Genomic DNA, 21,977 nt, shown 5'->3' with positions numbered 1-21,977 from the left:
CAGGTCCTGACTGGTGAGGATTTCACTGGGCTTAGCAAGTAGGGACGGGGCACACCCAGGTAAGTGGGCATGGCTTTGGGAAGGAGGGATCTGGGTCAGGCAGCAAGCCTGAAAGAGACATAAAAATTCAGGCAAAGCCAGAGAAAAAGAGGCAGAGGGCATCTGTCCTCTGTCCGTGCCAGCTGTGGCCCTCTCAGGCCCTGCACAGCAGGGGCTCCCTGCTGCTGTATTTGACTCATTCCTCCAAAATTGGTCTCTGTCCAGTTTCTTGGCACTAATGGCCACTCACACCCACAGTCACCACCTTCCTGGGAGCAGGCAAAAGAAATCCTTCATCCCCAAACTTGACAAAGACTGGTTGGAAAAGTCGATGATGGGGGTGGGTAGGGAAGAACTCCGAGGCTGGGGAGTGTGGAAAGGCCCTACCCAGACGCAGGGAAGCATCCCTGGAAGAAAGGACACCAGGATCTGAGGAATGGCAGGAATTGGCCGAGTACAGGGATGGAGGCCTCGAGGAAGAGGGTGCAGGGCAAAGGGAACAGCATATGTAACCGCCCAGAAGTTAGGGATGCTGCCCCGCCAGGAAGCACAGGCAGCACTGTCTGGCTAACACATTGGCCGAGGGTGAAGGCACTACTAGGTGCACCACACATGTGCTGAATGGCGCCCGTGCTGCACCTCTGTGTTTGTATCCTTGTGGTCATTCTATTTCTCTATTTCCAGGTTAATTTCTGAATTCATCCTGTGCCTGTTGCTCTTGGCACACCAATTGATGTCTGTGTGGTGCGTGTGGAGGCCCCCCACGCCCCTGTGCTGGGGTCTGCTTCTCGTGTGGGGCGTTCTGCATCTGTCAAGTTTGTTGCTCTCGGTGTTTGTGTCAGTGTCGGTGTTCTCTGCCTGGGCTGCATCTGAGTCTGTGTGTTGGATGCTTTTGGTTAGGACACTTAGTCCTCCAGCTCAGGCAGCTGGGGAGGGAGGAGCATCCTGGGCCAGGGGAGCTGGGGCTGGGATCCAGTTGCCCACAATAGCACCTAATGATCACTGAGCGCTTGGTGGGGCAGGAGGCTGCACGGGAGGTGCTAATTATCACTGATAATGAGTCAGGGCTCAAGGCCCAGTGGAGGCTGAAAGTGGGTCCCGACCAGCACACAGTACACAGATGAGCTGTTTGGGCCAAAGTCCCTAACCCACTCAGCCCCGTGAGGGGGCCGTCTTCACTGACTCATCTCCCAGGGAGGCCCAAAGTTGGGGCTCCAGACAGCACAAGGGATGGCGGTCCAGGAAAGAGTCCAGGAGGAGGGTCTTCCAGGAAAGGACCTGTTCTAGACTTGGCAATGGAAGGGTCATGCGCATGATCAGGAGATGAGGCAGCAGGGCCCCAGCTTTGCTCTCAGGTCCTGGGTCTGAGGGTTGGGCTTAGGTGTGCCATGGACTGGTGCTTCTAAGAGTAGAAGCTTCATGCAGCTTGAGACAGGGAGGGATGTCCCCAGGGGAGGGTCTAGAGATGCCACGCACTCCTTCATTGGAGGGCAGACACATGAGCTGAGGGTGGGGACTGTCATTCCTCCTCTGGTCTGTCTGTGCCACCCACATGTCCTCAGCTCCTGGAGTAGACTTACTGACGCTTGCCTGGGTCTCCACACCACCTCCACATTGGCCTCTCTGATTCACCAAAGCCCAAAACTAACCACGCCTGACCCTGCTTAAGCCCACCTCTGCTCTTCCAGGTGAGCCGGGCCTTCCTCTCCACCACTGGGCCTTCCTCCAGCCCAGGAGCCCCACACCTGCCCCCCGGGGCCCGCTCACTGTTCTGTACCCTTTTGCTTATGTGGGGCTTTCCCTCTGTATTACTCCTCCTCTTCTCCACCAGAAAAGCTCCCATTCATTCCTGCAGGCTAAGATCCAGCATTGCCTCCTGAAGAGGTGTCCTCAGGAGCCACCCGGCCCTCACCCCACAAGTTGATTGGCTATGTGCCTCTCTAACAAAGAGGAGAGCAAGCACTGTCTGGTCCATCTCCATGGCCAGAGGGACATGTACAGGGCCAGGACCATCAGGGCAGCATCAGGAAGGGTGGGTTGAATGAGCAGGTGGCATGGTGGGGGTTCAGAGCACTTTGTATGAATTCTTATAATGATATTCTTCAGTATCGTTATGCTGCACAGATAGGGAGCAGGATGGTTGTGTCAGGAAGCAGCTTCCAGCTTGACAGAGGACAACTGGGTTCACATGGGAGCACTCAAGAAGCACTGGGGCAGAGCCAGGTGTGGTAATCCCAGGAACTCAGGAGGCTGAGGCAGAAGGATCACAAGTTCAAAGCTAGCCTCAGCAACTTAGCAAGGCCCTAAGCAACTCAGCAAGACCCTGTCTCAAAATACAACAATTAAAAAGGGCTGAGTATATGGATCAGTGATTAAGCACCCCTGGGTTCAATCCCTGGTAACAACAACAACAAAAAGCATCAGCAGCCGGTGGGTGCCTGGCCAACCATCAGATCTCAGTCAATAAGACAAAATGGGCAGGCCCTGGCTTTGGCACCAACTTTGAAACCAACCAGCTGTGTGACCTTGGGCAAGTCTGCACCCTCTCTGGACTTCATTTTCCCATCATTCATTTGTCCCTCCATATTTAATCTCCACCTTTTCCTGCTCAGTTCTGGGTGGCCCTGGAGGCTGGCAGGAGAGCAGAGGGCTCAGGGTATTTGCCCCTCACATCCCCACTCACTTCGGCCAAGCTCTGGTAGGGCAGCCCCTTCTCCAAAGCCCCAGCATGGGGATCTGTGCCATTCTTCTCGTCCCTCAGGTCCCTATCTGTGATGCCGGTCCTGAGTACCCTGATATGCCCTATTTTCTTCCTCGATCCTTCCCCACCTCTAACAGTTCCTTCATCAAATCGCCTTCAATTAACCCACTTGAATGTCATTTGTTTTGTTTCCTCTCTACAGAAGGGGCTGACTCCTTCACCGATTGTTGAAGTGATTAAAGAAGGTGATTTTTAAAACATAAAGGCCACTTGGTAAACATGAGTTCTCTCCATCTGGCCCCCAAATCCCACCCCACTCAGAGTTTTAAGATGATTGGGAATTCTCGGGCCTGGGGAGGGTGTGATCCCACTGCCTTCTCTCCTCTCCTATTCCAGTGCCCACCCATCCCCCAACTCCAGGAAGCCTCCCTTTCTGCTCCAGTTGGAGCCCATGTCTGCGCCCCCAGTGCCGAGCCTCTCACCCCCAGCCCATGATTCAGGATGTGTCCCTGCCCATGCCACCCCAACTCCACCTGAGTGCCTGGCACCCAGCCCCCGCCTCCAATACCACACCTCCTGGAAGACAGTGCTCTCTCTAGTTCCCCAGGGAAGGGGATGTCCCTGCTCTACCTGGGTGGTCTGGCCTGGGGACACACCCTGGGGACCCAAACCTGCTCATGCCTAAGGAGTTTGGAGCACATCCTCCTCTGGCCCCTCCATGGCAGCTATAGCTTAAACCTGATTCCAAAGAGTTTGCAACCAACTCCTTTGCAGGAGGGAGGCTCACTTGCAGCCCCCTGAAGCAGCTGCTCACATCTCCCCCCATGGACAGGAAGCTCAGGCCTCCCTCTCAAGGCAGCCTCTGACCAGGCGATTGTCCTGCCTCCCTCACCCTAAGCCAAACTCCCCCACAGCTCCAGCTCGCTCCCAGTGCTCAGAGCCCCAGGAGAGCGGATAGGTGACGTCTCGAATGTTATAGAACCACAGAAACCAAAAAAGGACCAGCTCAAAGATTAAGCAATTGAGACTTTGAGGGCCCTCCTCGGCCCCGCCCACCACTGGGCTCCTCTCCATGAATTTCCATGCTCCATGGATGTCTGACTCCACAAGTCCCCTGGAAGAATCTCACAGCATGCAAAAGCTCTGTAGAAACTTCAAAGGCAGCATCTGAGGCCAGGAGGCATGGAAGTGCCCTAGGCGGAGGAGTGGCCTTGGGCCCAGACTCAGATCTACTTGGAGCTCCCCACTTGCTTGAGGGGGTGGAGGGGGGCAGGCCATCCATGCCAGGCATGCCCCTCTCTCTGCTCCATGCCCTGCTGTCTCATCCTAGGTCCTACTGGGTGACTTAATCACTGCTCCTCTCTGGACTCAGTATTTGCTTCTATAGAGCAAGAGGACTAAGCAGGGAGATCCTGAAACGCATAATGAGGTACAGGTGTGACCATTAAGAGTTTTTGTGGAGCCAAGTGTGGTGGCACACACTTGTCATCTCAGCAGCTCAGGAAGCTGAGGCAGGAAGTTCACAAGTTCAAAACCAGTCTCAGTAACTTAGCAAGACCCTTGCCAACTTAGCAAGACCCTGTATCAAAATAAAATAAAAAAGACTTGGGATGTAGCTCTGTAGTTAAGCATCCCTGGGTTCAATCCCCGGTACCAAAAATAAAAAATGGGACAGGGCTTTCTGGCAAATCGAACCAAGATATTCCCCAGCCATGTTCAGCTCCTCAATCTGATTGCCTAGGATCCTGAGCCTGAACACAGACACACTGTTCCTCCAAGGCCCTCACTGACAGTCAGGGATCTCAGAGTCCCCTGAGGGAAGCCCAGCCTCACACATGGATAAAAGGCATGATAACTCCCTCAGCCCAAGTTCGTATATACTTGGGTGGATGGGACCCAGGGAAGAAAGTGACAAGTAGCCAAACATTGGGTATGACCTTGTGGGATCAGCAGAACAGGTATGTGGGGCTCACACACATCCTCTCCTTCATGCATTCACAAACACAGGCACCTGTGCACACGGAGGTACACACCCATGTATTTTCACAAAATATGTATGCCACGCTCTGAGCACGTGTACAAACACACAAGCTACGCTCACACACACAATCACTACCACTGATCAGACATTAAAATGGACAAACAAGCTCACATATACAAGTATGTCCACATTTTTATACACCCATTCACACCTTCTCAGAGTGTATACTCACGTCCACAATTGGAAACTCACACTCAGGTCCACACACAAACACACACACACACATACATACTCAGAGACAAATAAACCAACCAATCTCACCCCACATCTTAGTATCATGCAAATCTCAAGCAAATCATGACCCAGTAAAAACCCAGACCCCAAGTGCAATGTCATTCTACACCCATTTCCAAATCTTAGCCTGTCCCAGAACTGGGAGAAGAAAATGTGTGTTCCCATGGCTCAACTCCTCCAGTGTGTCTGTCCCCTGCTGTGTAAGATCTAGCATGTCCTCAGTTTCATTCACCTCTATATAACAGGGCCTGCTATCTCTCTCCTCCTGCAGACTTCTCTCCAGCTAGCCCTTCAGCCTAAGGAAAATCCAGGCTGGAAGGGAGTATGTGCAGCAACCCCTGCTGGAAACATGTGGTATTACAGCACAGTTCTATGATACACAGTCATCACTCCCAAGGCTGGGGTGGAGAGGAGCAGGGGAAAGGAAGTCCTCTCAGCAAAGAGGAGGAAGCCGGGCAAAGTGCTGGGTGCTCCAAGAATGAAGTTCAGAAGCCTTAAGCTGCCTTGGGTTTCTTTATTTCAATCCATTCATCCCAGACTGCAAGATCAACTCTCCCAAAGCTCAACTCTAACCAGGTCTGACCCTTGCTCAAAACCCCAGGTGGATCCTGGTGGTCCAAACTCCCAGTCTAGAATCAGGTCTCTGGAATCTGGCTAGCCCACCTCTTAACCTTGCATCCTGAAGAGCCCAGCCCTTGCCTTCTGTCCCCTGAACAGCTCTTTGCTCAGCTGCTGCTCTGCTGAGATGCTTCACCCCAAATTTTAACAATCCATGCCTTACGTATTTTTCTAGGCCTGGCCTTTGCCATATGGAACAATATAATCCATGGAAACGGCAGGAGCTCTGGAGGCCAAGGGACCTGTGCATCAGGCCTGGCCCCACCCATCACTGGCTAAGCACCTCTCTGCCATCATCCCCCCCCACCCCCATCCTCTGCTCCTTCATCCAGAAAACAGCATCTCTTGGGTTTGTGGTGAAGATTAAACAAGATCATGGATGTGAAAACGGGGCTCAGGCAGAAGTAAACATCTGTGTGAATATGCAAGGAGTCATAATTACAGCTTCATCCTTTCATCCCTGCTCCCACCTACATTGCCCCCAGAGTAAGTAAGCAGAGGGATCCTTGAGGAAAGGGGTCAACGCTGTGTCCCCTTTGGGCCACTCATCCCCCAGCACTCACCAGGGCTTGCTGCCAGCCAGCCCAGGCAGCAGGGTGTGGATTTGAATGACAAGAGGCAGTACAAAGTTGTACTTCCTGCCAATTCATGCCAGACTACAACTCCCAGAATGACTCACAGCTGTCATGGGCGTGGCCACACGCTTAGCCACGCCCTCCTCAATCCCTTTCTTCCGTTGTGCTCCCTGGGGATTGGTCTCAGACCAGAGAGGGGCGGCCTAGCCAGGAGGTCCCATGTTCCTGAGACACCTTGGCCCCTCCCACAGAGCGTCTGTGTTTCTCACCATACCCACCAGGGCTCCATTTCAGGCCTCCTTGTCTCTCCCACACAGTGGCTGTGTCTGGGCTCCTAGCTGTGGTCGCCCCCCTCTCCAGGCCCCCACTGAATCTTTCTAAAAGTGTAGGTGAGCGTGGGCGGTTCATAATGGCAGCAGCTAACCTTTATGAGCACCTGCTGCATGCCTGGCGCTAAATTCTGTATTTCAGCTCCTTCACAACCATCCCACCAGGAAGGTAGGATTATCTCCACCGCACTACTTGCCTGAGGTTCAGGGGGAAGTTAAGCAATTGCCCAGGATGCCACAGCTCTGGAGCTGCAATTTGAATCTCTGCCTATCTGCCAGTTTCTCTACTCTATCTTCATAGCTTCCTCTGAACCAGGGTAGCCATCCAAAGAGTGAGAGCCCAGAAATCTCAGGATGCACACATCTCAGCGGCTACACTGTTAGGAAGTCCTCTCAGATATCTGACTTAAGTCCCTCCTGCTTCAAAAAGCCCCAGTTGCCTCCTGTTTTCCAAGGAGGGCAATAAGAGGGTGACTTCAGGGACTTTAAGAAGTGGGTCACATCTCTAGGGACCTGGCCTTTCCCAGGGAGTAAGCAGCTGAACAATGGGAGATAAATGTGTGAAAACATCCCTGTTACTAAATATATCGACTTCCCCAGAGGCTCGGGGTGCTGACAGGGAGCCTGTGGGCCCCGCCCTGGAGGCCACAGTCTCATGGCTCAGGCAAGCTGGGGTACTCAGAGCAGCAGATAAGGCTGTCTGGCTGGCCAGAGGCTGGGGCAGAGGGGGAGGAGGCCAACATGGAAGGGGTAATGTCTCATGCTCCCAGCCAAAGCTGCCAAGCTGGAGCCGGCTCATTTGCATATTACTTTGCATTCATTTGCATGCCACTTTCTGGAAGGGACCCATATTCTTCAAATGCTGCCTCTCCCTCATTTCCAGAGTCTTTGCTTGTTCATACCCATTCTCAAGTAGGATGGTCTCCTTGGCAGGCCCTGGCCAGGGGCACTGAGAGAGACCAAGATGTCACAAATTTACAAGGATCTCCACATGTCAAGGCTGCTGGGGACACTTTCACAGTCTCACCTCAATTCCCCATGCCTGTCCCACTCCGTCTCTGCCCAGTGCTTCCCTCCAGCGTTGAACGTCATCCTTTGGCCACTCTGACCTCCCACAGTCCTGGCATAAATAACACCACGCTAGCTCTGCCTCCAGGCCTCTGCACACAGCGGACGTCTTCCTGGTGCTCCCTCTCAATTCAGCCTGAAGTGACTCTCCCTTCTAAGGACAGTCCCAGGGGCACCTCCTCCTGAATGCCATTCCTTGACACGCACAGGTAGGGAAGACAGCATCCCCCTACATGATCAGTGGCTCTGTCCATGTCCCTCCAGGGCCACCATGTTCCTCTGGGCACAAGCCTGCAAATGGCTCTGTGAACAAATGAGCCCCCACTCTCCCTCTTCCTAGCTCAGTCTACTTCCCTGCAGAAGGGTCAGGGATGGAGAGCACCTGTCTCCCACTCCCCTCCTGCCCCAGGACACTCTCCCGGCAGCCTCACAGTCCATTCTCTTGTAGCCAGCAGATTTCACAGCCCTTTTGCTCAGGAAGGAAGTTCTTCCTATTGTCTCTCCTCACTCCCTGTTCAAGTCATGCCTGTTTTTTTTTTTTTTTTTTTGTGTGTGTGTGTGAGAGAGAGAGAGAGAGAGAGAGAGAGAGAGACAGAGACAGAGAGAGACAGAGACAGACAGACAGACACTGGGAATCAAACCCAGGGACACTCTATCACGGCGCTATATCCCCAGCCCTTTCTGTTTGAGACAGTGTCTTGCTAAGTTGCTGAGGCTGGCCTCGAACTTATGATCCTCCTGCTTCAGTCCCCCAGGTAGCTGGGATTACAGGCATGAGCCACTGTGCCCAGCCCATGCCTGCTTCTTTATCATTATTTTGAGATAATGGTAAAGAGAGGAATCAGGGCCTGGCCCTACCTCAGTTTCACTGTGTGTAGTTGAAACACAAACTGCCCATTTCCCCCACTCTCTAGGATGTGTTTGAACCACTCCTGGATCATTATGCCCCAGCCCGGCTCTGCTTAGGAGAAAGACAGCGATCCAAGATGAAGAAAGGGGATGAGGCCGGGCCAGGTTTGGTGAGGGAGCCAGGCCCTGTAGAGAAGGCCTAGGGCAGACAGAAGCACCAGGATTAAAGGAATGAGCATCCTGTGCCCAGGTGTGCAGGCAGGGAACTGGACAGATCCATAGGCACACAGCAGACAGGAGGGAAGTGGTTGATAGAAGGCAGCTCTTAATATCTCCTCCCTCTTAGAGGCTGCTCAGCCCTGTGCCTGAGAGGGGTGGGAGAGCCAGATGAGGCAGCTCCTGCCCTTGAGGAACTTCCTGATAGGCTGAGTAAGGCATTCCATACAGGAGACGTGGCAGGGGAAGGCCAAGTTGGAGTCACATTCTTGATCCTATACCATTAGGGACAGAAACATCAGAGTAGGCCTTGAGGTCAGAGGGAGGGGGTAACCAAGGAGGGCTTCCTAGGGGAGGCATCCTGTTCAAAAACCTTTCCCCAACTCCTTTCCTATAAGGAAAAGTCCAAGGCCTTTAGCATGACATTGGAAATCCTAGAGAATCTGGCCCCTTTCTTCCTCTTCGCAGTGTCCCTTCACGCTTCTATCAGCCTCAACCTTCTGTCCCCTGAACATGTTGCTCTTTCTTACCTGCCCACTTTTCCATGCTATTCATCGCCTGGGCCATTGCTGCCCATCCCACAGGGTCTAGCATTGCTCACGCTGTGGGGCTGTAGATTTCCACTCCTGGCTCCCTCAATGGCCCAGTGCTCTCTGACAGCAGGTTTGTGTCTTCTCTGTGTCCCCAGTGACCAGCCCAGTGGGTGCCAAGCAGGCACTGGGGAGCCCCTGTCCAGTGAGTGAATGAATGAATGAAGGCAGTAATGGGAGCCTGCAGAGTGGGTGGATTTCATAGGCCCAAGCAGCAGAAGTCTGGGGAGACCGGGCCTGGCCTGACAGCAGCATGGCTGAGGGTGAGACTCCCAGTCCATTAAGACTGGAGGGGTTACTGCCGGGAGTTCTGCTCCCCGCCCCAACACCATTTGGCTAGATCCCAGCCAAGCCATCAGCAGTCCCTGGGGACAGGAGGCTGGAGTGGGAAGCAGGAAGAATTGCAGGAGCTGCTTGGTGGGTAGGGGGAACTGGGGGTGCAGGGAGCGTAACGGCAATTAACCCTGAGTGAGCTGACCCAGCTCAGCTGCCCAAGAAGTTCTGGGCAGGGCCTGAAGGAGAAGGATACTGAGGGTCAGGGCTGATGAAGGGGTTCAGCCCAGCCTTGCAACCAGAGGAGACTGACAACCTGTTTCTGTCTGTCAAGAGAGGCCTCTGTGACCTCTGACCCTGTGTGTCCTAGCCAGAAACTCCTCAAGGGTCTGTCCACAGCCTGAGCCCACACCCAGCTGGCCTGAACCTGACAAGAGCTCTTTGTCCTGAAATCCTGACTCTCTGAGGTCCCCCCACCCCCGCCACCCAAAGCCTGAGCACCCACAGTGCTGCCTGCTCCATCCCCCTTTGTCCATCCTGCCCCAGGTCCCCAAACCTCCCTGCAGAAAGCCCTGTCTGGTCCTTGGCCTCCTGGTCCCATCCCACTCTTCCAGTTCAACCTTGACAGCACCACTGAGGCAGATTTCTAAAACCCAAATCTGATGGTGTCCCTCCCAGGGACAAACCTTCCCAGGCTCCCTGGGGCCCCTTGGACAAAGCTCAAGAGACCTGGTTTAAAAGCCCACAAATCCAGCGTGCCCCAGCAGCCACGTCCCGGGCCCTCTTCTCTTCCTCGCTGCTTCAGTCATGTGTCCATCCCAAACCAGGGCCTTTGCTCATGCTGTTCCCACACCCACCCCACCTGTTAATTTGATGCTGATCTTTACTACCTAGCCCCAGAGGACAAAGCCATTATTGCCTATTTCTTTTCGGCAGGGTGTAGAATGAATTGTCCTGGGCTCTTGGAAACGGTCACACATTCAGCCACCTGCTCCTGCCTCAGCAGGCCAGTGTCCCAGCTGTGTCCTCCACCACCAAGGGAAGGAAACAGCCACCCACACACTCACATGAACACACACATAGTTATACACATGCACACTTGCACACCAGCCACAGAAGCGCCAAGATACACACACATGGATACACACTGGCACCATGCTCACATACCCACACCTGAACACTTGTGCTACTACAGACACCCACCTACACACACAGCAACACACTAACAAATAACACGCAAACAGGAACGCACACACTGGATCAAACAGATGTATTGAGTCACTAATTTTACAGACATAGCACACATATTAACACGCCCACCAATGAGCAAACCCAGCCCAACGCACATACACACCAAGCTTCACTCAGACACAGGAGATGAACACCCACAGTCAACACGGCACTCCCGAACTCCAACAGGCGGCTTCACATCGGAACACCAAGGACCCCAGAACCCTAGAGGCCCCTCTACACCCACCATGTGCCTAACACCCCACATGCATACGCACATGCATACACAGATATACACACTCACATAGCTTGGCATAGATCTACACCTCTGACTTGGGCACATGTGCGTGCATGCACACACGTGCATGCATACACAATCATCTGCCTGCCACCTCAGCAACCCTCGAAGAAGCACCTCCACCGAGTCCACCCTTCATCTGCATATGCACCCCTCTGCACATGGGCAAACACGAGGCTGGCACGCAGGGGCCTCGTCCCATCCAGCTTTGTAGCTCTCTCTACCTGATCCTGGGATAGATGCTGTGTGGTAAAGTTGCATAAAGTGGTGGCTCTGAACCCCAATTCCCAATTCCATGAAGGCTGATTACCCCGACCCTCTCTTGCTGCAGGGTTACTCTTCCTTATGCACATTCTTTCTCTTCCTTACTCTCTCCTACACACACACACACACACACACACACACACACATACACACACACACACAGCCCTCGTGGTCCAAGACACTATCTTTCTCCAGAGTCCTGAACCATTCTATCTCAGCTCCAGAGCTCCTTGTAACTCCTGTTCCCTGATCCTAGACCCCAGGGGACTGTTCAGGTTCATCACCAGCCCCTCCCCAAGCCAGCATTCCCTTCAAGGAGACCCAAGTCTCAACACCTCCAAGGTTGATGCCAGGCATCCCCACCCTGCACAGAGGCCCCCACGAGGCTGCAGTCCTGCAACCAGTGCCCAGAAGCAAGATCGATCCTCCCACGTGGCTTAGCTTCATGTCAATCCCAGTCCTTGGAGGGACTCCCAGGACCCAGTCTGTGGCGCCTCTCAGCCGCTCTCCTAGAGCCCCAGCCCCTGCTCTCCTAGAGCCCCAGCCCCTCGCTAGTACTCACGGCTCAGCCGGTCGCGCTGCCGGGTACTGCTGGCTCCTGCAGAGGATGGAGTGGCCGCATGCCTGCCCCATCACTCCTCATCGTCTGCCTCCCCAGCCAGACTAAGGTGGCACCTTGCCCTGTTCCCTCACCCCTGCCCAGAACTCTGGGCAGGGCGCCCCCAGCAGGCACAAAGACCAAGAGCGACAGCCTGTCCCCGACTCAGCCTGGACTCAACACCCCAATCCAGCTCTGCTGCCCCGGTGGCTGCTCCGCCTCTCCCTCTCCCGCTGCCACTGCCTAGGCTGCTCGCTGGCTCTGGGAGGAGGTTGGAGCAGGTCTGATAATGCAGAAGGGGGAGGGAGGAGGGAGGAGGAACTGAGAGAGGCCCAGACAGAGAGAGAGGAGAGAGAGAGAGAGGGAGGGAGGGAGGGAGAGACAGGGAGGGAGGGGTAGGGAGACTGGAAGGGAGGGAAGAAAGACTCACACATGGAGGGAGAGACGGAGAGATAGACAGAGACAGGAAGGAGGAGAGAAGCATGAAGAAGAAGAGGGGAGAGGGATCATAGCCTCAGAGACATCAAGATGGAAATACAGAGATCAGAGAGGCATAGGGGAAAACCCACACAGAGGAACAAAGCCAGAGGAAAAGGGAAAAAAAATAAATCAGAGGCAGAAATGGAGGGAGGGAGGGAGGGAAGAAGAGGTGGGAGAGACAGAGGGTGAGGATGAGGGATTTGCAGTCATGAGCTGGGGACTTGAAGGGCAGGTGGACATGACCCAGACCTTCTGCTGCCCCATCACAGAGTCCTTCAAGGTGAGGGACATGCCTGTCTTCAAGTCTGAGAGGGCCAGGCCTCATGCAGACTAGTTGCTACCCCCTCTGTGTTTGAGTCATGTCCTAGGGTGCATCCCAGCATGGACATGGTACGCAGCAGCCTAGGGGGAACTTTTGTAGATGGCCTTTGGACTCAGAACCTGTGATAGAGACCCCTCATGGTGGCTCTGCTTGGCTGAAAGCTAATATGTGCACATGGACATTCACTAGAAATTGTGGGCACCCAGGCCACGGTATACCCCTCATGCCCTTCACCCCTGGGCTTTAGACATGGGGGAGGCACCCTGCACCTCTGCCTAGTCCTCAGAGAAGACTCCTCGGGACAAAGCTTTAACCCAGTGAATTAGGAGCATTTCGGGCAGGGGGACAGCTAGGGAGTTGTCTCAGCCGAGCTCCTATTGTATTTAGGAGGAAAAGCTCCAGGCTTGAGGCAGAAGTCAGGGGGCAGGGTGGGTGGAGCTCTGGCTCCACAATTAATTTAGTCATTCATTTGCAAACACCTACCACTGGTCAACCCCATCAGATACAGCTCTGACTGTCCCTTGCTTGTGAGAAGCACCCAAACTTGTAGGCTATGACAAAGGGAAGCACAGGATCTGTAGAGCCCAGAAATGGCCTCTGACCCAGCCAGGGGAGTTGTCAAGCATTTCTGGGGGAGAAGATCTGAGCTGTGTCTTGAAAGGCAGAGGGTACATTCCAGGGAGGAGGAACTACAGTGACCCCACCACTCGAGTCTGGAGTCTCTTCTCTCACAACTCCACTTCATTGGCTTGAGGAGTCTTCACTGGCTGAGTCTGAAGAGTTCAAAGAAGGGTGCCTCCTGGGCAAGGGTGTGTGCAGGTGCGGCGCCTCACCTGGCCCTCAGCCCCCTTTATGCTCTCCCACTCTGGAGACACTGGTGGCTTCAACCTTAGAAATCTCCTGGGAGTATGGAGAGAGGGTCTCTGCCCCATCCTAACGCCACACCAGATACCCCAGTTGCCCAGAAGTAGGGTCTGCAGGAACAAAATCAAAGCCCAGGACTTAGATGGCCTAAAGGGGACTTTAGACTCAGAGTGAGGCAGGCAGGATTCAAATCCCGGCCCTGCCACGTGCCTAGATAAGTGATTTCGCTTCTCTGAACTCCAATTTCGTTTTCTCATTGAAATATGGGATCACAATTTCCAAGCCTGAAGGGTTGTGAGGTTTGAGAGATGTCTCTGAAGTTCCTGGTAAATGGTTGTCCCTCACCTCCACTGGAAAGTGGAATTGATGGAGCCGAGGGAATGAGAGCCCTGTGTTGGCGTGGGGACGGGGAAGGACAGGAACAACTAAGCTTGTGCAGGAGGCTGTCCAGGCAGAGTGCTGCGGGAAGCAGCGGGGCAACACGGACAAGGGTGGTGCAGAAAGGGGCGAGAGCTGGGTCCAAGACCGGTTTTCTGGAGCTCGGCCCCGCCCCGCCCCGCCCCGCCCCCCCCAGCTGCTCTCCAGGGTGCTGAGCCCCGAGAGCCGCGGCGTTCCCAGGCCCTGACCCCCGCCCGCGGGCGGCCAGCCGACTCGGCTCTCGCCAGCTGGGGCGCTGTAGAAGGGACTGGGAGGAGCCAGGACGCGGAGTAGGGGAGCGGAGTAGCCGCGCAAAGTGATGGGGCGGGAGTTCACGTCTGGAATCGGCCTCTGCACCGCTCTCCTGGCCTTGGGAGGACCGCAGGTTCCCGGGCTCCAGCTATCTCCTCCTTGCCCAAAAAGGCGACTTCTCAGCGCCCGCCCCCGCCCCCTCCTACGGGCGACCAGATTCCTCCCACTTTCCAGACGGCCCCTCCTCGGTCTCCCTCGCTGGCTCATTCTTCGCCCCCTCAATACCGAGCTTCTCACAGGGCCGCGGCGGTCTCTCCTCAGTCTCCACCCCGCCCCCACCAGGAGGGAACCTTCCCCCAACATAGGAACTCTCGCTTCCTGAAACCCAGGTCCCTCTCTGGCGCTCCAGCTGTAGGCCCCCTGGTCTCCGGGAATAGCCCACTCATCTATTAAACATCCAACACAACTTTGGCCTGTATCAGAGGCACCAGCAAACTTCTGAAAACTCCAGAGTCGCTTGGTCTCTTCCCTGCCCTCCGCCTTCTGTGCCCAGTGTGTCCAGAGGCCTGTTGGTTCTCTCACATCCTCCCCTCCCTCCATTCCCCATGCACCCACTTCCTCCCCCTTCCCCTGGTCACCTCCCAGCCCCCTACTCCAGTCCAGCCTCTCTACCCAACATCCAGTCTGCACCCGATGGCACTGTCCTAAGACACCTGTGTGGTCGTGTAATGTCTTCTCAAAACCCTGCTCAAGGCAACACAGTGTACTCAGGACCAAAGTCAACCTCCTCACCCTGGCATTTAAGATGGCTCCTTGATTTTGTACATTGTTTCTCCTCTCAGACTGACTTTCCCTCATCCTTCTTTTCTGTGCCAGCCCCAAATCCTGGTTCACCCTTCCTGGGTCAATTCAGCACACACCCTGCCCACCATCCCCAGGATTCTGTGCTGAGGGGCTGGGCAGCCTTTGGCTGAACTTGCCATCTGCCCCACCACCTCACCCCCCGCTGCTCAGGTTCACCTCATTTCTTCTACTCGGTACTGCTTTCCTTGAGAACAGGCCAAAGTTCTAGTCAGCTCAGTCCCAGTCCCCCGACTTTGGGCAGCCTCAACAGGTTTGAGGAAGAAATGCTGGTGGAGGAGTCAGAGGGAAGGAAAGAGAGAAATATGGGGATGAGGTGCATGTCAGAGCTCAGCCCAGGGCCACCTAGAAATGTGGCCTCAGTAAGAGGCCATAGGTGATGGGGGAGCGCAGGTCATGTGGAAGGCCCTCACTGACCTGCTCTGTAGCCATGCCTTTTCCCTGGGCAGGCTGAGGCTGCAGAGGGTGAGACAGCTCTAAACTCTCTGGGGAAAGGCTGGTAATTGCAGAATGTGGATTTCACCGAGGGTTGGCCTAAACATTCCTGGATGACTCCCTCTGGATGGAGGCCAGGTTAGGCCCACATCTGGGTCTCGGCAACAGGAGCCCAGGAGAGGGAGAAAGGGGTGGAGCAGGGAGCTACTCACAGCATCCTTCCCCCTCCCCTCAGTCAGGAAGCTGCCACCTGGGGCTCCTACAGCAATGGCTAGAAGGGTACCATGCCCATAAGAGCTTAGCACAGTCCCTGCACTCCTACAGTAAGCATGGGCCCTATCACACCATGGATGACAAAACACTGGCTGACAAAGAAATGAAAGGTCATCACTGCCTCTGCGACCTTTTCGCCATCTCTTCTGGAAGGCTTTGGGAACTCAGACGCAGGGATGAATAGTCATGTTTCAGCTTCAGGTTCCGAGTTCAGTCAGTGCTGCCCTCTGAGGGAAGGGATGACCCTAGGTGGGGGTTGTGATCTCATCATGCTGGGCAGGGAGCTGAGGCAGTTTATTATCATTTTAGGAGAGAGGCATCCAGAGGCTGCTCAGTCACTCAGCTCAGAATTCGGTGGCACTTCCTGCCTACCCTGTTCCATGGTGGGAGTGTGCTGAGATGGCTCAGAAAGAATGGGTAGATTGGGGATGAGCAGAAAGAGGGAAGTCAGAATGGAATGGAGCTGGGCCCAACACTTGGAAGCCTCTTGACTAAGTTGGTGTCATCTCCAGAGACAGAAATCAGGGAGCGTAAGATGCTAGGGCCAGTGGAGTTCAATCCCTCGTGGTACCAATAGGGAAATGGGTCAGAGACGTGCACAGGTCACAAAATAATAGGCAGGCCTGGGCCTAGGACCAGGGACTCCTGGCCAATGCCCCCCAAACTACTTCCTCCTCTTCATAATCTACATCTCTCCCTCACTCACCTCTTCCAGTTGGGACAAAGCCTAGGAAAGAAAACTGGATATAGCTTGAGGCTCTGGGGAGGGTTCCCCAGGAATGTGGAATTTCAGTGGCCATGGGCTAGGGCAGAAGTGCCCCTGAAACTTCATATTCTAGGAATGGTTTTGCTCTCCTTGAAGCTCGAGCTTCTTCATGACCACCCTCCAAACCAGCATAGCAGGATCCTCCTTGCCAGGGTCCCCCACTCAGCCCTGATCTCCTCCTCCCCCTTAACTCCCCGCACCTGAGTGGGGGATGGAGTGGGTGTGACTCAGTGGGATAAAGGCAGCTGCTATATTTGAGTGATTACATAAGCTAGCTGCAACGTGACAGTTCCATCAAGGTTGGGAGACAAGTTGAGGCCAGGCAGGAGGCAGGGGCCTTCCCCTTCTGTTCCCAGGCTCCAGCCTGGTCAGTAGACATGGCTTTGAGAGGACCTGGGGATTGGTAGTTATGTCTCTGCATTGTTGGACTGCAAAAAAAAAAAAAAAAAAAAAAAAAAAAAAATCTCTTCCTTAGATCTAACCACATGAGGAAGGATGCTTCCTCCATCTTCCTAGAAAAACAACCCTCTAGTTTCTAGAAACCCTAAGGTCAGATCCAGATTAAGCCCCCGATCTTCCCCCATTAACTCTCTCTAGTAACCAAGATAGAAATGAAGACATTTGCTGTTCATCAAGAGCACAGCACCTGCTCTTGATGCTTGGGTCCTCCATTCCATCAGGGAGGGACATTGTGTTTCTGGCCTCACTAGGCCACTCACTGGTCATCTTCCTCTTGGAGACCCTTCTGAGAATAACACATGCAAAGATTAGCACAGGAGGAGGTAGTGCTCTCCCATGACGGACCAGCACTGTCACTTGTATCATTATTGCCAACACAAAGGGCTGGTTACAGCTCCTACTGCTGTATTTATCAGAGACTTCTCAGGTGGCTGGAACCAAGGTTGGACTGACCTCACTGCCCCCAGTGACTGGTGGCACGCAGGAGACCAGAAAAAAAATGAGATTTGAGTCAAGAGCTTGGCTAGACTTGCTCTGTGACCCTGGGCAAGCCCCTGCTCTCTCGGGCCCCCAGGTCTAGAGTTTAGCTTGTGAGGATTCTCAGCCCCAGGGGACTTGCAGCACTAGAGGCTACAGGTGCACCCTGGTAAGGTGTCCTGGGGGTGGTAAGGGATGAGGCAGACGTGGCAGCCAGTTCTAGGCATGAGCACAAGGCCACCTCCTCCAGGCCTCCTGGCAGCTCCTCCTATAGGCCCCCCAACCCTGAAGGAAGAAGAAAACTATGCCCACCCAGACTGTGTTGCCATGACGCTGGTCTCCATGGTGCTAGGCACACAGCCTCCCCTCACCCAGGAGGAGGGACTGAAGGTGACAGTAGCTGAGGATTCAGGCCCCTGGGCTTCCCCAGCCTGTCCCTCTCATCTTCCATTAGCTAGTAAGGCCCCCAAGCCTGACTCAGGAGAGCGAGGAAGGGCAGTTTTCACTCCAAGTCAAAAGAGTGACAAAGAGAGAACTCAGAGTGACTTATGTGGAGAAAAGATAGGAGTGCAGAAGTGGCAGAGAGGGGGAAGGCAGGGAAGACTGGGGAGAGGGGGCACACTACAGTCACCAAGGGGAAAATGCTAAATGCTTCCCAGCTGACAAGAGGTGGGAGGCACCGTCCAGCCCATCTCTTTGGTTTCAGGGTTTGGAGGCGGGTGGTGGTGGGTGGGCAGAGGAGGAGGAGGAGGAGCACATTTCCTAGAGAGTTCTTTGTGTGTAGGTGTTCTTCCACATGCTGTGTGTGTGTGTGTGTGTGTGTGTGTGTGTGAGATGCACTTGCAGACCCAAAAGTGCAGGCTGAGGTGTATAGGCACGTGTGTGCAGAGCATGCGTGTGTGAGTGTGCATGTGTGCGCCTGTGCCACTGTGTCTCCAGGGTGATAAATACAGCAGTAGGAGCTGTAACCAGGGCAGAGAAAGTGTGGAAATTTCCACAGGCTGAAAGTGGTGTGGGAAAAGGGACAGGCCAAGGCTAGGCCAGCCTGTGCTGATTGGAGCCACTGTTCCTTACAGTTCTTTCCTGGGGCATTCCCCAGCTAGGTGCATGTGGCCTACCTGCCCCCACAACACACACATGCACAGTGTACAGAGGGATGGAAGAGCAATCCAGAGAGCTTCCTGAGGAGGTGTCCTCTTGAAGGAAGGTTGTGTGATTCCTTCCAGCTGCACTTGTATGAATGAGAGAAGCAGTCAGTCAGTCCCCAGAGCAGGGCCTGGGTCACTCAGGTCACAGAGATGGATAAGAGAATATGAAGTATGTCTTTTTCTGATGGGGGAAGGTCCCAAGGAGCCCATTTGGCTGGGATGTGGTCATATCGCAGAGCAAGGGATAGAGCAAAGATCCAACAGTGGAGGAGTGGAGGAGAGGGCCTGGGGTACCCAGGGGCACTAGGCTCCAGCCACAACAAGCTGCAGGTCACATGGCCTTGCCTATGCTCAAGCCATTCCCTCCCCTGGAGATCTCTTTCCCTCTCAGCTCCACCTACAGGAACACCGTCTGTCCGTCTAGGTTCCCATTCCCTATGAGGCTTCTCCCTGATCAATATCCCCCACCAAAGGGCTCCCAACCCAACCCACTTACTCATCTGTTCCCCACCATGTGTTCCAGGAAGCTCTACACATAGTGGGTATTCAATGAGTGTTTGTCAAATGAAAATACATTGGGCCTAGAAAAGACTCTGGATGCCATGATATCAGACATATTTGGAGAGAGAACCAGCAAGGGACAGTGCTAGGTGCTTCACACATCAGCTCATTCAGTCCTTCTGAGAACCCACTAGGAGGCATCCACTATTAATATCTCCCACGTACAACACAGGGGTCAGAGCCCTAAGTACCCTCCAGAGAAGCCGCTCAGCTTGTAAATGGGAGTATGGGCATCCACAACCATGCTTTAGTGGGACAGCAAGCTGTGGGTAGGGTCTGTAGCCCCAGGCCACCTGTGCCCAAGGGGAAAGGGAGTGGGAGGTTGGGCCCAGCTTCTCTCCTCCCCTGTCCCATCCATTTCCTGCGAGCCCAATGGGTCTCCTGAGGGCTCCTCAGGCCCAGAGGCTGGACACTGCAGGACAGGGGGGCTGAGCTGGGGGTAGGAGGAAGCAGACCTCACAGCCGCCTGCTCCCTCTCTGCCTTCTCTCCACCCACAATGCCCTCACTCCTCAGCCTCTGATTGTCCACAGCCTTCTCTCCCAGGGTTCCCTGTGGTCTCCTGGGGCAGTGCCTGGACATGGGTTGGCCCTCAAGCCCTGTCCTCCTCTCTCAACATGAATCACCAAGAATTCCCATCCTGAGAGCAGCTCCCCACCCCTATCTCTGGATTCCTCACCCACCTCTCTCCCCAAACAAACTTGAACAAGAGCACAAACCACCCAGGATCCCAAGAAGCCTCCTTTTTAGGAATTCTTGTGACAGGATCAGCAGAGTCTCCTGCTCTAATCCACCCAACACTGCTGTCACAGGCACTTGTCATTAAGGTTGAGGCCCTGAAGGCTCCTGTTGGGGTACAATCCCCATTCCAAGGGAAAGCAGTCTGCGCTGGCATTGATTCCTGCTAGCTCATATCCCCTTCCTTCAGAAGCACACATGGCTACTCCTGAAAGGGGAAAACAGTGCTGCAATCAGGAACGGAGCCAAGAGAGACTCCTCCAATGTAGAGCAGTGGAGGTCCTTAGGCCTGACTCAAGAGAGCCTCCTTCTCTGGGCCTAACTTCCTCCTTGGCCAAGAAGAGATGGAGCACACAGCAGTGGTGCAGACTCACAGCAGGTGCTTGGTCCAGGGCTGCTCCCTTCTCCTCTTAGAGCCCCAGGATTTCAAAGCACATTGCTGTACTGAGCTACCTTCTAGATATCACCACCTGCAGTCAAAGGCAGAGCTAGGTCCTGCTCCACTCCCCAGCAGAGCAAAACCTAAGCCTATTCAGAGACAGGGATGAGCAATCCATGGCTGCCCCCTGGTGGCCCATAGCAGCCCCTGCAGCCAGCCCCTGAGCCAGGGCAGTATGAGGCTAGCAGGAGGCAACTCCAGTTTCACCCACTCTATGGGACTCTGCGGGTACCCAGGCCTCCCCACTGAGCAGGATCACAAGAGTCAGGGATCGGTGGCCCATTCTTGATCAGCTTTGCCCAGCTCTACTGGCTGAGGCAGGGAGGTCAGCAGGTCTGTTCACTGACAACGAGGCTCTAGGAGAGACGGGAATCTAGCACCTTCCCCAAGAGTCCCAAATCTATCTGTGAACAGCTTATTATCTCCCCTGCTGGTTAAGACCTTGTCTGCTTGGAGGAGATGGCCAGGCAGTATCCAACAAGGGCAGCTCCCTGAAGCAAGATGAGTCCTACCTCTGGAGGAGTGTGCTCAGGGGCTAAGGAGGACCTGAGGCTCTCCTTTTGAGTTTACTAAAACTTTTGGGAATCCATGGCCTTGTGCCTCCTTCCCTGAGTCACTGACTTGCATACCCAGGCCCTGGCTCAGACTGCAACAGGGGCAGGGGCTCAAGCCAATTTCAGTCCAGCCTGGCTGCATAGTGGGACAAGGGATGGCACAGAGCCAGGCCAGGGCTTGGCCTGGGGCAAGGAGGAGTGTCTAATCAGCTCAGGGTCCAGAAAGAGCTGCATCCAGGCTCCCAGCCTCAGAGAACTAAGCACCCACCTCTGTGCTTCCAGACCAACTGTCCCCACCTGCCCCAGGACACACAATCCCCCCAACCAATCACAGGCCTCAGCAACACAGGGTAAAATATACAGATATATTTATATTATCAAAAAAACCCCAAAGTGGGGAAGCCCAGACTGGAAGGGGGGCTAAAGTTCCCAAAGTTCAGCTCTCAGTCCTGTAGAAACTTCCCTAAGAGTTCCCTTCCTGCCTGGCTGAGTGCTCCTTTAAGGCCCCACTTCCTAAGGCTCTGGAGTCTGTACAAAGGGGTAGGCTCCCTTCCAGCGGGGGCCCAGGGCCTCCAGACTCTGAAAGGTTGATGTCCTCCAGAATTCCTGGTTCTGCCCATCTCTCCAACCCCACAAACTCAGAGTGGGTGAGCAAACTAGGCCAGGAGGGCTGCACACCTGAAGAGCCAGAAGGGTCCCTCCCCGGGCAGACCCCAAATCCCCGCATCCCTGCCAGGAAGCCTCATGCTGTGGTCAGGATGTGGGATGTGGGGTACAGCTTCCTCATGCGCCCCCTGCTGGCTCACACCAGGAATGCAGGGCATGAGGGTGTCTGGACAGGAAGGCTTCCTGGTCGCAGTCGAGGCAGCAGAGTCAGTCCCACAGCCAGGCTGGTTGAGTGCTCAGACATTGCGGAGGAGCTGTAGGAAGCACAGAAGCCCAGATTCTGTAAGTGCTTTGTGATGGTCGAGGAACCTGGCAGCTAGCAATGGAGGGGTGGCCACAGAAGC

At 54.5% G+C, this 21,977-nt stretch overlaps 2 protein-coding genes across 13 annotated transcripts in view; both read right to left on the bottom strand.

Annotated features, from left to right (window-relative positions):
- Window positions 1–12,200, bottom strand: part of Pde2a (phosphodiesterase 2A) — a 96,606-nt gene extending 84,406 nt beyond the window's left edge. For 2 of the 3 annotated variants that reach the window (XM_048788131.1, XM_048788130.1), the window contains exon 1: window positions 11,888–12,197. Coding sequence is in view for 2 of the 3 variants with exons in the window: in XM_048788130.1 (XP_048644087.1) it covers window positions 11,888–11,958 (71 nt within the window). In the remaining variant the exon portion in view is untranslated. Of the gene's footprint in view, window positions 1–11,887 lie in introns of all 3 variants that reach the window. The other variant, XM_048788132.1, reaches the window with a different exon arrangement.
- A 9,118-nt stretch (window positions 12,201–21,318) lies between these two features.
- Arap1 (ArfGAP with RhoGAP domain, ankyrin repeat and PH domain 1) overlaps window positions 21,319–21,977 on the bottom strand; it is a 63,042-nt gene continuing 62,383 nt past the window's right edge. For all 10 annotated transcript variants that reach the window (XM_015477466.2, XM_048788125.1, XM_048788124.1 and 7 more), the window contains one exon: window positions 21,319–21,887. In XM_015477466.2, coding sequence (XP_015332952.1) covers window positions 21,870–21,887 — 18 coding nt within the window. In that variant the 3' untranslated portion in view covers window positions 21,319–21,869. The remainder of the gene's footprint in view (window positions 21,888–21,977) is intronic.

The sequence above is a fragment of the Marmota marmota genome, unplaced genomic scaffold, assembly GCF_001458135.2.
Source record: "Marmota marmota marmota unplaced genomic scaffold, marMar, whole genome shotgun sequence".
Taxonomy (NCBI): Eukaryota; Metazoa; Chordata; class Mammalia; order Rodentia; family Sciuridae; genus Marmota; species Marmota marmota.
This window is presented reverse-complemented; position numbering and strand designations above follow the sequence as displayed.